Source organism: Beta vulgaris, chromosome 9, assembly GCF_026745355.1.
Source record: "Beta vulgaris subsp. vulgaris cultivar EL10 chromosome 9, EL10.2, whole genome shotgun sequence".
Taxonomy (NCBI): domain Eukaryota; kingdom Viridiplantae; phylum Streptophyta; class Magnoliopsida; order Caryophyllales; family Amaranthaceae; genus Beta; species Beta vulgaris.
The window spans coordinates 40,820,168-40,832,739 of NC_079210.1; the positions used below are offsets into that span (position 1 = coordinate 40,820,168).

Here is a 12,572-nt window from a genome sequence, read left to right on the forward strand (position 1 = left end):
CACCGGAAACATCTCTTAGGATTCTGACAACATATATCCCCAAAGAAAGTCTTCAGGACTATTATGCATGGAACGAGTCCAAGCATGGGTCCTTCAGAGTGAAGGAAGCTTACGCTTTTCTTTTAGGTAAAAAAGGAAATCTTGATGGCTCGCAAGACAAAAGGAAATTTTGGAGTAAGCTTTGGGCCTCGGATCTTAGACCAAAATGGAAGATTTTCTTATGGAGGATTCTTCAGAAGGCCCTTGCCACTAACTCCAACCTAGCTAAACGCAACATCCATGTGAATAATATCTGTAGTCTCTGTCATAGTTCTACAGAAGATGTAACACCCCTCTGGGGACAACGAGCCCGCTAGTAGATATTGTCCTCTCTGGGCCCTAGCCCGCAAGGTTTTGCTTTGGAGTGGGAACGACCCACCCAAAAGGCCTCTACTAGGTTGAGGTATCCACCTCTATATAAAGAAGGCTTTGTTCTCCTCAACTTCCGATGTGGGATGGCTTTTACTCCCTTTCCCCACCCCCCTTAAAGGGTGTCTGCGTCCTCGAAGGCACGACAAGACATCAAATCGGGCTCTGGCTCTGATACCACTTGTAACACCCCTCTGGGGACCACGAGCCCGCTAGTAGATATTGTCCTCTTTGGGCCCTAGCCCGCAAGGTTTTGCTTTGGAGTGGGAACGACCCACCCAAAAGGCCTCTACTAGGTTGAGGTATCCACCTCTATATAAAGAAGGCTTTGTTCTCCTCAACTTCCGATGTGGGATGGCTTTTACTCCCTTTCCCCACCCCCTTAAAGGGTGTCTGCGTCCTCGAAGGCACGACAAGACATCAAATCGGGCTCTGGCTCTGATACCACTTGTAACACCCCTCTAGGGCCCAGAGAGGACAATATCTACTAGCGGGCTCGTGGTCCCCAGAGGGGTGTTACAGAAGATGAAAAGCATCTGTTTAGAGATTGTGAAATATCATCTCACATATGGTCAACCTCTACACTTGGGATCAAAACTCATTCAAGTCAGAGCATACCCATAGAAGAATGGATCGGGAATTTTCTCCAACTCTTCTGGAAAGAAGACGGAATAAGGTCGGAACGAGTTAGGGAATTTGCTGTTACTCTCTGGTCAATCTGGTTACACAGAAACAACATGGTGTTTCGAAATCAATTCGAGGATCCTATAAACATTATACAAAGGAAAAGCATCATTCTCCGAGATTATGATGAAAGCATCATAATACAAGAAAAGCACCTAAGGAAAGATTTATCCAGTTCCAATCCTCATCAAAGGATATCGGAATCCCTGATCAACAACAGACAGCAGGACACATGCATAGTCTTGGTGGATGGAGCCTGGAAAAGATATAAACAAAATCTACCAAGAGCGGGCATAGGGTGGAAGGCATATGTGAATGAAAGCAAGTTATTTGAGGGCAATGTTATAGTCATGGCTTCTTCGTCTCTGCAAGCTGAATCTCTAGCGATATTTAGAGGTTTGTGGGAGGCACAATCAAAAGGCATCCGTCGTATTCAAATTCTGTCAGATTCGACAGAAGTGGTTCGAGCTTCATATAGCCAGCATCAATCAGTAGAAATCGCTAAAATAATTCACGATATCAAAGCTATCTGTCGGAACTTCCAACAATGGGAGATCAAGAAGGTTCCTAGAAACGACATTACAGTAGCGCATAACCTAGCAGTAGCAGCTAGATTAGGTAATTTAATGTTGTAGGTTTTCTTTGTGTGTTCTTGTCGCTAAAAAAAAAAAAAAAACAAGGATGTATTAAATTTGATCGTATAATAGCAGATGTTTGGTTGAAAGAGTTTTGGATAAAGAAAGAGTTTTGGGATAAAAAAAAAAAGATTTAACATGGGACAGTTTGATTAGAATAAATTTACCAAATGATCCTCTTTTTAGATTTTAGCGGATTTTTCTAAATTTAAACTATCGTTGAGTTTCCTCATGTCGATGTTACTTCAAATGGTAAAATTAGATTGAAAAGATCTGCAAGCATGATGATTATTTGTGGGTCGTGACCGTATAGCTTAATCTCTATTGCAAGCTAGATTCGACAATTAGATTAATGTAAAGGATATTAATATTTGCATAATTTATTCATATTTAATTAAGATTATTTTACTTTTTAGATAATGCATATGAATGGCATCTTATTTTCTAGGGTTTTACAGTCCTAATTTAAAATTATCCTTATCTATACTTTAAGGATTAAAAAGTGGTATGTTTAACCATAAAATAATTAATCATATTAATATCAAAATTAATATCATAACTAGACAATATTTCATTTAATAATTTTCCTCTTATATATAATCTCAACAACTACTTTTAGTAAATACTTATACTTTAAACAACTACTTTTGCAACTAAAAGCTAACGGGTACTAGGCGACAACTAGCCACCACTTCAACCGCTACTTTTGTCGAACATGCCCTTGGTGTGCACCCTTAATTTACAAATATATATCCTCAGATAAAAAACAATAATCCTTACTAATTTATAATAACAAAAAAGATCAAATTACACGATAGTTTATCAAATTTCAAGGTATTTTCTATTTGTTTTCGCAAACATCTTGTGCATTTAAGAGTTTCGTATAAGCTACACTTGTCCTCTACTTCTCTTCATCTTACTTTGGGCATGTCCAGGAAAAGTATGTGTTGCGGTAGCTGTTGGCTCTAGAAGTAGTTATTAGTGGTTATACTAGATGTCAGCTGGCATATACTAGTGCTAGAGTTTGACTGTGAAAATAGTAGCTTTTATGATAGGAAAATTTGTTAGAAACCACCACGTTTCAAAAATACTTTTTTATTACAAACCACATTTTTTAATAAAAAAATTGGGCACGCAACCCCCTTTTTAGTAATTTTTTTGTAGGAAACCACCACTTGCATGAATGCAGTGGTTGACCCAACTTTTCCGACATTAAACCATTATTGAACCCTTTTTTCCTTGCACATTTTCCCATCTCTATCCCTCACATCTCTCTATTTCCTTAGCTGTTGTTGGACCTCGTCGAAGCTTCATTGCTTCTACTCGTCGGAGCCTCGTGCTCATCATCACTGCAATCTCGATATCGTTTCCCTACTCCTTCGTTCGTTTTGTTGTGGTTGTGCTTCTATTCATGAGCCGACGTTACATTGTTGTTGTGCCATTGCCGGAGATACCACTGGATGGTGGTGCGTTCATCACCGCTACTATTGCTGGTATTCTTCTGTAGCTTGACATTGGCTCCTCTACCCTCCTCTATTGCTCGTGCCTTCTCTCTCCTCCCACTTGCTTCTATTTGTTATTGTTCCTGCAAATTAGAGACGAATTTGATTCAATTACAACTCTTAATCAATTTTGCAATATTTTTTTTTGAAGAAGTCGCAAGAATTTTTTTGAAGAAGTGCAAAGAATCTGAAAAAGCATGCAAGTGATGGTCAGCATAGGAGATTAGAAGTTAAGTATCGAATTTCTGCAAGTGGTGGCTTCTAAAAAAAAAAGAACCAAAAAGGTGGTTGTGTGTCCAAGTTTTTTTAAAAGGTGATTGGTGACAAAAAAAATGTTTTTAAGAAGTGGTTTAAGACGATATTCCTTGATGATAATTAGTGTTCAGTAAAACTAGTTGTTAGTCTTACAAAAATTATAAAAATAAACAATATTCAATCTACAAAAGCTACACGCATCCCCAAAGCTAATATTCATAGCTTTTCCAAAATAGTAGTTCAAATACCAAAAGCTAGTTCAAACACCAAAAGGTAATTTCAAACATTATTTCACCAAATACAACTTCTCAATTGTCACCATTATTACCGTTTTCACTTAATTCAAACACTAAGGGCCTGTTTGGTTCACACCAAGGTGGTATAGATCAAGAACCCCATACCAGTTTCAAACTGTTTGATTCAATCTCGTAATAGATTCAATGTCAATTTCTGCTGTTTGGTTCACTTTTGGAATGAATTTTGCATCCAAGTAGCCATATCCATATAGTGTCCAAAATTCCTAAATCATGCAAATTCAATACACCAAAGCTCTACAAGACATAAATTTATAAAAAAAAGACAGAATTTTAAAAAAATACATAAATTTATAAAAAAAAAGTCAAAAATTGAGAACAAGAAGACAGAAATTGAAAAAAAAATTGATTCACATTGCCGACAACGGCGACGGCAACGGAAAGACGGAGTGTAGCGGCGGCGAGTGAGAGAAAAAAGAGTGAGCGAGAACGTGTGTGTGTGTGTTTGTGAGAGAGAGAGAGAGAGAGAGAGAGAGAGAGTAAGAGAGAAAGAGGAGTGGACCGTAGCGCAGCGGCGATGAGACGACCGCAAGGAGTCGCACGCGAAGTGGGCAGCAGCCGGAGTGGGAAAAGCGAGAAAGAGAATGACTGAAAACTGAGAGAGAGAATGCAACTTTGTAAGCAGCTAAAATAGAGGGAGCGTGTGAGTTTATGGTTGCCGGCGAGAGTGAGGGGAATGGAGCGAGGGTGGTCGGTGACGACTGGCTTCTCTTGTATAGAGTTTAACCTCTCTCCCTTCCCCATAAATTAGGGTTTGAAACTTGAGGGAAATAAAGTTAGAAACTTAGGGGGGAGGGGAGATTGACATTATAGGGATGGGGTGGAGATAGATACTCTTTGGTATGAGACTCTACCCTAAATATGCCCAACCAAACAATGGAAATGATATCATTCCATTAAAAATACCCCAATCAAACACTCCCTAAAAGCTACCTCAAAAGTTATGGTCAAAAATACCATTTTCAGTAACCGTTTATTATTTTTTCTAAATTTTTGTTAGCTACTTTTTTTAAAAAAAATATTTTTCTAAACTTTTCTTAAATTTTCTCAATCTTTGTCAACTTTTTCCCTCAATATTTTGTTAATAGAACCATTCGATTCAACATGCTTAATCCCAGAGTTCCTAGACCTCCTTGTAAGGCTTGTTGAAAAACCCGTTGCCAGACTTGATTGATGGGTTTTTGTTGTTCAAAAAGAATTGTTTCGTTTTTGTAATTTTCTAATTGTTCTAAAGTTTTACTCTTCTACCAGCCATAAATAAAATAAAAAAGGAGTTAAAAAAAAAGAAGCTGTATGTATGATGATCGTATGTATAGTCTCCCCATCGTTCCACCCTCTTCTTTCACCAACCAGTTGCAGCATTCAGCAGTTGCATCCATGAACTTTGGGGTGCACTACTGCATATAAAGCTTTAAACTCAAAATACCCCCTTTTTCATATCTATTTTCACGATCAAAAATTTCCAACATATTCAATTTCTTCGCGCCATCTTTATCCTATCTTCTATCATCAATCATCAATCATCAATCATCAATCATCACCCGTCTTTGTTCCTTATATTACACTTCATCGATCCGGTCAACTGCAATCATCAATCTCCAATTTACATTTTATTGTCTGAATTTCAATTCTGGGATTAGGGTTAGTCTCTTTTTTCCCTCTTTTGCTCAGTTTTGAACTTAAGAATTTAATTATAAAAAATAGTTGATCATCTATTTTGTTGAAAATGTTAGACTTGTTGTATTATGTGGGAGTGCAGTGAGATGGAATGCTTATTACGTGGTGGGTTTGTGAAAGGTTGAAGTTTTGTTACTGATTGAGAAGTTATGCAAATTATTCAATATTTGAATTACTAGTTCTTTTTGTTGAGAACTCATATTTTAATTGGTTTTTTTTGTGGGATTATGGGAAATTTTAGGGATTGTGGGTTTAATTGATTGTTTGACTGAAAATTGCTTGGGGTTTTAACTTATCATGTTTGTTGAATGGGAGTTGTGGAAATTATTCTGGTGTTAAATGTTTTGATTAGTGAATTGGTGATATGTTTGAGCAGGGATAAGTGTTTATGGAGTTGGATTGATATTGCAACCAATTCTGGGTTTTGATCATTATGCTGGTTTTGTTTGAAATTACTGGAGATAAGCTGCTAGTGGATAATACTGATGAGGGATATCAGCCATTTGATTCTACAATTCGATCCAGGATACGCTGCGCCTTCATGGGCTGTGATTATTGCCGGCGGCTTTGTGATTTTGACCCTATGTCTTTCTTTATACCTTGTGTTTGAGCACCTTTCTGCTTACAAGAATCCAGAGGTTTCTATCTTAATCCCCACATACTATCTTATCATGTTTTGCCCTTTATTAGAGCCCTTCCCATGTGTAGGCGAGTGTGCGTGTGTGTTGGATATAAATTTAAACTTTATCTATGGTATGTCATGCAGGAGCAGAAGTTTCTGATTGGAGTCATCTTAATGGTTCCATGTTATTCTCTTGAATCGGTAAGGTCCAGCTATGGGTGATTCTTTGAGTAATGTTACCATTGCTTTCTTGATTAAAGCTTATTATTTAAAAGTAGTGAACTATATAAAGTATAAACTGTCTTCGTGCTGCCATTTTGTTGGTCTTTGGGGGATATAGAACTAGTTTCTTGAGCGCCAAAAATGACAAGGATATTATAACTGTCTTCTGATACCTGTGCCGCTCTGTCCTTGATTCCCAAAAGCTGAAAGCGTCTAGGTCTCTAGGACTTCTGTACCGTTTTCACATGGTCAGGCTGATGGAACTTTAATAAGCAGTCATTTATCTCATTTTTTTTGTTATCGTCCCTATCTTTATCTCCTTGGTTAGTGGTTATTGCTGACGATCTATGTTCTTAAAAATTGAGAATTATTCTTGAGTAGCTTAGGCTGGAACCTTGTTTCGAAAGGATTCACTATATCTATATGACAAGCTATTTTGTGAAATTTCAATTAGCTCATTTTTTATTTAATTTGGTCCTTTAGGAAGGGCTCAGATTTGAAATTAAATAGAACAAGGGCTCTAATGTACAAGCATGACAAGGTCTCTTCCTTCCAAAGAAAAAAGAGAAGGAAGAAGAAGAATGAATAAGTATGCCTGAAGGGCTTTGAGGTTTTACTGTACATAATTTTTCTTTGACTTAGATCTTGCTGAGATTTAAATGAATAATCTCTTTGAGCCGCGATTAACATGCTTTTTTTGACCATGATGATGTATGTATATTTGTGCAGTTTATTTCATTGATGAAACCATCAATAAGTGTTGACATTGAGATATTACGTGATTGCTATGAAGCTTTTGCGATGTATTGCTTTGGCAGATACCTTGTGGCATGTTTGGGTAAGTTTTTTTTGAAAGCTGCGGTTGCAAGTGTTTAGTCTATGAAAACAATTGCTTCTTTGTCCATTATATTTTAGAGTTCCTTTTCCTCTGTGTGCTTTAACTTCATGTTTTGTATAATCAGATTATAGCCACAGCCCCTCATTTATCTGTTGCCTAACGTTGCTCATATTTACCTTTATAATAGTTGTTAAAACTCTTTCATAAATGCGTCCCTGCTGCATGAAGTTCTTGTGAGGGCATAGCTAGTTAAGAGTATAGAGTAATCACACAGTCACAAGTACCTTTTTCCTTTCGCCTTGTCTTGCATTATGTCTTTTGTATGGGATAGCGAGGTAAGTATGTAATGTAGTCACAATTGTCTTTGTCCTTTCAATTTATCTTCTCGATTTGTTTTCAGGTTGCTGTCATACTTAGAATCTTTACGTTAATTTTGTTTGCTTCCCAGTAATTTTATGCAATATAATGACTAACAGGATATGTGTCTAAGCTAGTGCCTGGCTTGTATTAGACATTTAATGAATTTGCTGTGTACTGTATACAGCTATCTGTGGAATTAAGTGGTTTAGCTGGAAGCATGCATAAGACAATCTTGCAGTTGTTGACAAACTATGGAAGGGATTAAGCATCAATGAATAAATACTTTTCAAGATTTCTCTTTCTTTTTTTGACAACATTAATTGTTTTCAGCTACTTGTTGTGAGTTCGCATAGTGTACTTTGGACCTGCTTTTATATGAAGATTGCTCCTTTAACTTCCTGTTTTGCTTGAAGTGCAAATCTCTTTCTGGATTCTAACGCAGAAATAGGAAAAAAAGAACTTAATCTACTATTAAGAGGCATTTTCTATCACCTTATTTTGCTTTATGTGCTGCCTTCTCTTTGGATCGGGATGGTGGCATCAGCCATGTCATACATTACGACGTGATGTTGGCTTTGTCTTATATATTCAACACTCATCTTTCATCAGAAAGCAAAGACAATAACAGGAAGAAGAGATGATATTTCTCGAACTTACAATTTATCACTTCAAAAGTCACACATAAATGTCTCAACTTAGAGCTATCTTCACTATCTTGTTAAGCCACTTGGCAGCATCTTGCATTTGTTTCCATAGTAGTTACTTGTCTGTGTATGCAAAGAGTACGTAGGAATTCAGATTTTATGCAACTTTTCTTTGCTCTCTAAAGTATTATATTTATATGCAGGTGGTGAAGAGAGAACTGTTGATTACTTGGAAAGGGAAGGGCGTGCAGCTTCAAAAGCGCCTTTGCTAGAGCATGGTTCTGAAAAAGGAATTGTTAAGCATCATTTTCCTATGAGTCTTTTTTTTAAACCATGGATCCTTGGTCGATGGCTGTACCAAGTAATCAAGATTGGAATTGTTCAGTATGTATGTCTGAAAGCCTCTATTTTCCTGCATTCTATTTGCTAGCTCTTTATTATTTGGAAGTGCTTAACTAATTTTTCTGTTGCAGATGATTATTAAAGCGTTGACTGCTATAATAGCTGTAATTCTTGAAGCCTACGATGTATATTGTGATGGGAACTTCAAGTTGACTTGTGGGTAAGGAAGATGATCATCTATGTTTAGAAAACCTACTATCTCATGAGATAGTTTTACTCTTTCTCTGTACTCTTGGTTTCTGAATGAAAGACATTCATATATTTCTTTCTCCAAATATACTTGTGGACCCACATTGTTGCAACAAACTGCCTTAATCTATGTTTTGGTGTCACCTCAAGTAGCATTCTACATTTTTATTTAATAACAACATTGCACTCTCGAACTTCTTTGTTTTTTAAGACTTTCTTAAGTGTCATGTTGCTAGTAAGCAGGGCAATTACTTTTTAGGTGGACAGTGTGAATGCTATTCTCTTTTCTTGTGCCACTAGTTCTACTGGCTTTCCCCTGTTTGAAGTTACTGTTTTGCTGGCTTATTGGGAGAAACATGCTGGTCCTTCAGCATTTTTGTAGCTTGAGATGATTGTGGAGGCTAATGTTTACAGCCGTAGAGTTTGCAAATATGCAACTGCTAGTGTGTATTTCTCATGTGAAGGAACAGTATATCTGTACCTGTATTACCTAAGTCACGGTACATGAATGGCTTGCGGGCATGCATTTCTTTTGTGAATATATAGTATTATTATTTAGGAAGGCAAAGTTTATGGTCCCTTGCAAGTGTACTTCACGAGGATTGACATATTTGCAATTAGAGTATTGGGTATAATTTTATTTTAAGATTTATTTTCTTCACCTTTTTTCTATAGTTGCTTAATTACCAGAATACCAGTACAAATATGGTTCATCTTGAAATAATCACTTGCTAATGTGAATCCGTGATATGTTAGATCTATTTTATGGGAAAACAGGAATTAAGTGAAAGGTAAGTATTTTTTTCAGTTTTTAAAATTGTGTGTGAGGGTGGGAGAAGGGGAGGGGGGGGGGGGGAGCTTATTTCGCCAGTGTTAGGTTGCTATTGTGAAGGTTGAAGAAAGTCTGAGTGCCTAAAGTGAAGTATGTTTGATATAGACTTCAGACCCCTGTGATATAATGAAGTTGCTATGTGATCATTGATATGATTTAATATTAACAGGCTTCAGACATCTGTCTATTTTTGAAAGTGCTTTATGATTGTTATGGAATTATGAAAGGAAGGTCAAGGTGGAGCTTGTTTGAATTAGTACTTGTTTATAATACTGTCTCTATTGTGTGTATATGCCGTGGTGTTGCTGCTTTATGTTTCCCCATGCAGATCGTCTTAGGACCTACGCTTTGCTGAAAGGTTCTTTATTTTCTGAAGCTTGCACTTCTGTGTTCACATATGAGTAATTTGTTTGCATGTATTCCAACTTTTTGCAAAGCATCTGTGTTAAGCTTTTTCTTAAAAAGTGTAAAACCAGATAAAGAGGTTGGCATGGGTGGATTTAGGCTAGTTGAGCTTGAGCTCTCGAGTTTTCATGGGCTCATGGGTGATATCTTTAACTTTCGATTCCTACTTGTCAGGATTTTTGACCTTAAATCACTTTTCCCATAATCAATTTTTTGTAAACTAGTTTGTGGACATTTTCTAATACTATGCTATTGTGCAAGTGTGTGTATTTGTGTGTGTGTGTGTGTGTGTGTGTGTGTGTGTGTGTGTGTGTGTGTGTGTGTGTGTACGTACCTGTATGTTATTCATTCTGTTAATTTGCCTTAATTTTATTCAGTGTGTCACTTCATGACTCTGCATCATATGGCTGAACTCTTGCAAATTTTCATATTACAGTTTAGGTAATCTTTTTTTTGTAGGTACTCTTACTTGGCAGTAGTGCTAAATTTCAGTCAGTCTTGGGCCTTATATTGCTTGGTGCAATTCTATACAGTTGCGAAGGATGAATTGTCCCACATACAACCATTGGCCAAATTTCTGACATTTAAGTCCATTGTGTTTCTAACATGGTGGCAGGGGATTGCCATTGCTATTCTCTATGATCTTGGCCTCTTCAAAAGTCCCATAGCTCAAGCTTTGCAGTTTAAATCAAGTGTTCAGGATTTCATTATATGCATAGAGGTACTTGTATTTATTGGAAGTATACAGCTAAGTTCTTGTTCATTGAGTATATGCCATGGAAGTGTGATAATTGTATATGTTTAATCTGTGCAGATGGGCATTGCCTCTATTGTTCATCTATACGTATTTCCAGCAAAAACATATGAACTAATGGAAGATTTTTTCCCTGGGAATGTTGCTGTTCTTGGAGATTATGTCTCAGCTGACTGGCCCGTTGATCCTGATGAGATTCGGGATAGTGAACGCCCCACAAAAGTGCGTCTTCCACAACCCGAACTTCCTTCTAAGAGTGGCATGACACTCGGCCAAAGTGTCCGGGATGTCTTTCTTGGTGGTGGTGGATATGTAAGCACCCCTTCTCAATATCTTGTGGGATTATTAGAAAAGCTTGTTGATTACTACCTTTCCAATAGGTTTAGAGCCTTTCCAGAAAAAGTTATAAATTATTAGCTTTTCAAACAGTTTACACTTGCTGCTGCCCTTGTTGATTTTCAAAGGCAACATTGGCCTTAACAGCGCCAACTTGGTGCAGCCAAAAGCATGACCTTAAGCAGGTGCAGCCCAGAGCATGAACTATGAGCTTAGGTGCAGCCCAGAGCATGAACTATGGATTTGGTTGCAATAAATGACATAGATGAAATGACATAATCTATTATTTTATTTCACATTTGATGATATACGTCGTTTTATGAATTATATAGGTTTGTGTGGAAGAAATAACAAAGATTATAGGATATAATATATTATTTTATTTCACCTCCACTGTCATTTATGTCCTTTCTTGCACCAAACTCATAGTTCATGATGTGGGTTGCTCGCTTAAGGTTGTGTTGTTGGCTGCCCCAAATCATTTGGTGCTATTAAGGCCATTTTTACCATTTTCAACGGATTCTTTGGGGGCTAATCACCAATATTACTTTGCAAAACTAATTGTATACATCAAGACATGGGCAAAAAATTCCTTTGATTATCCGGCGAGAAAGAGCAATAATAAAGTAAAATGTTTTATAGGTAGTAATAGACAATTTTTTCTGTAGAATGTTGTAAGTCATAAAGACCTACCAAATAGTTTGTAAGTGACAAATTGTCCTGGATTATTTGTGCGTTCCGGCAGCATCTAATACATTGCTCATATGATAATACAGATTGTTAAAGATTTGAAGTTTACTGTTAATCAGACTGTGGAACCTATGGAGAAGGGAATCACAAAGTTCAATGAGAAAATTCATGAGATTTCACAAAATATCAAAAAACGTGACAAAGATAAGAGAAAAACGAAGGATGATAGCTGCATCACATCCTCACCACCTCGGAGAGTGATTCGTGGAATTGATGACCCACTTCTGAATGGTAGCATGAGTGATAGTGGAGCCACAAAAGGAAGGAGGCAGAAGCACCGTAAAAAATCAGGTTATACAAGCGAAAGTGGTGGTGAGAGTAGTAATGATCAAAGCTATGGAGGATACATGATTCATGGTCGTAGATGGGTTGTCAAAGAGTAGTTTAGGTACCATTTTTGTACTTGAAGAAAGCGCCAGTGGATGTTGAGCATCATGTATTGATCGGAACAAATCTGCATCTCGTGCTCAACATTGGAGAATGCAGATGCGTTTAGTCACTACAGTCTTGCTCTTGTTAGCCCTCGGCTGTGTATTGCTGTAGTTAATCTTACGAGACACTATTATATACTGACCAGCCTCTCTTTTCTTCCCCTTTTGCTGTTCTATGGATTGGGACTTGGGAGGGATGGCAAGAGAGTGATGTATAGAGCTTCTACTAACCGTTTGGGTTTAGAAATTGGAAGTTTTGTATCAGGGTGCCTTGAATAAAACATGTAAAAATAAATGCCCCATATTTTACAA

At 37.2% G+C, this 12,572-nt stretch overlaps 1 protein-coding gene across 2 annotated transcripts; it reads left to right on the plus strand.

Annotated features, from left to right (window-relative positions):
* Positions 1-5,049: 5,049 nt before the first annotated feature.
* On the plus strand, positions 5,050-12,572 carry LOC104903816 (protein LAZ1). 2 transcript variants are annotated; one of them, XM_010691939.4, is made up of 9 exons: positions 5,050-5,439; positions 5,852-6,113; positions 6,242-6,298; positions 7,049-7,157; positions 8,365-8,549; positions 8,635-8,723; positions 10,449-10,710; positions 10,804-11,055; positions 11,856-12,572. In XM_010691939.4, the coding sequence occupies exons 2-9, from the start codon at positions 5,961-5,963 to the stop codon at positions 12,210-12,212; spliced, it is 1,464 nt and encodes a 487-aa protein (XP_010690241.2). In that variant the 5' UTR covers positions 5,050-5,439; positions 5,852-5,960; the 3' UTR covers positions 12,213-12,572. The 2 variants fall into 2 exon arrangements, with proteins under 2 accessions (XP_010690241.2, XP_057247775.1); XM_057391792.1 differs by lacking the exon at positions 5,050-5,439 and adding an exon at positions 5,557-5,580.

Coding starts and splice junctions, on each gene's coding strand:
- LOC104903816 (XM_010691939.4), top strand. CDS start 5,961: ATGAGGGATATCAGCCATTTGATTCTACAATTCGATCCAGGATACGCT. Junction 8,550..8,634: donor AGATTGGAATTGTTCAGTAT/GTATGTCTGAAA, acceptor TTTCTGTTGCAG/ATGATTATTAAAGCGTTGAC. Junction 8,724..10,448: donor AACTTCAAGTTGACTTGTGG/GTAAGGAAGATG, acceptor TTTTTTTTGTAG/GTACTCTTACTTGGCAGTAG.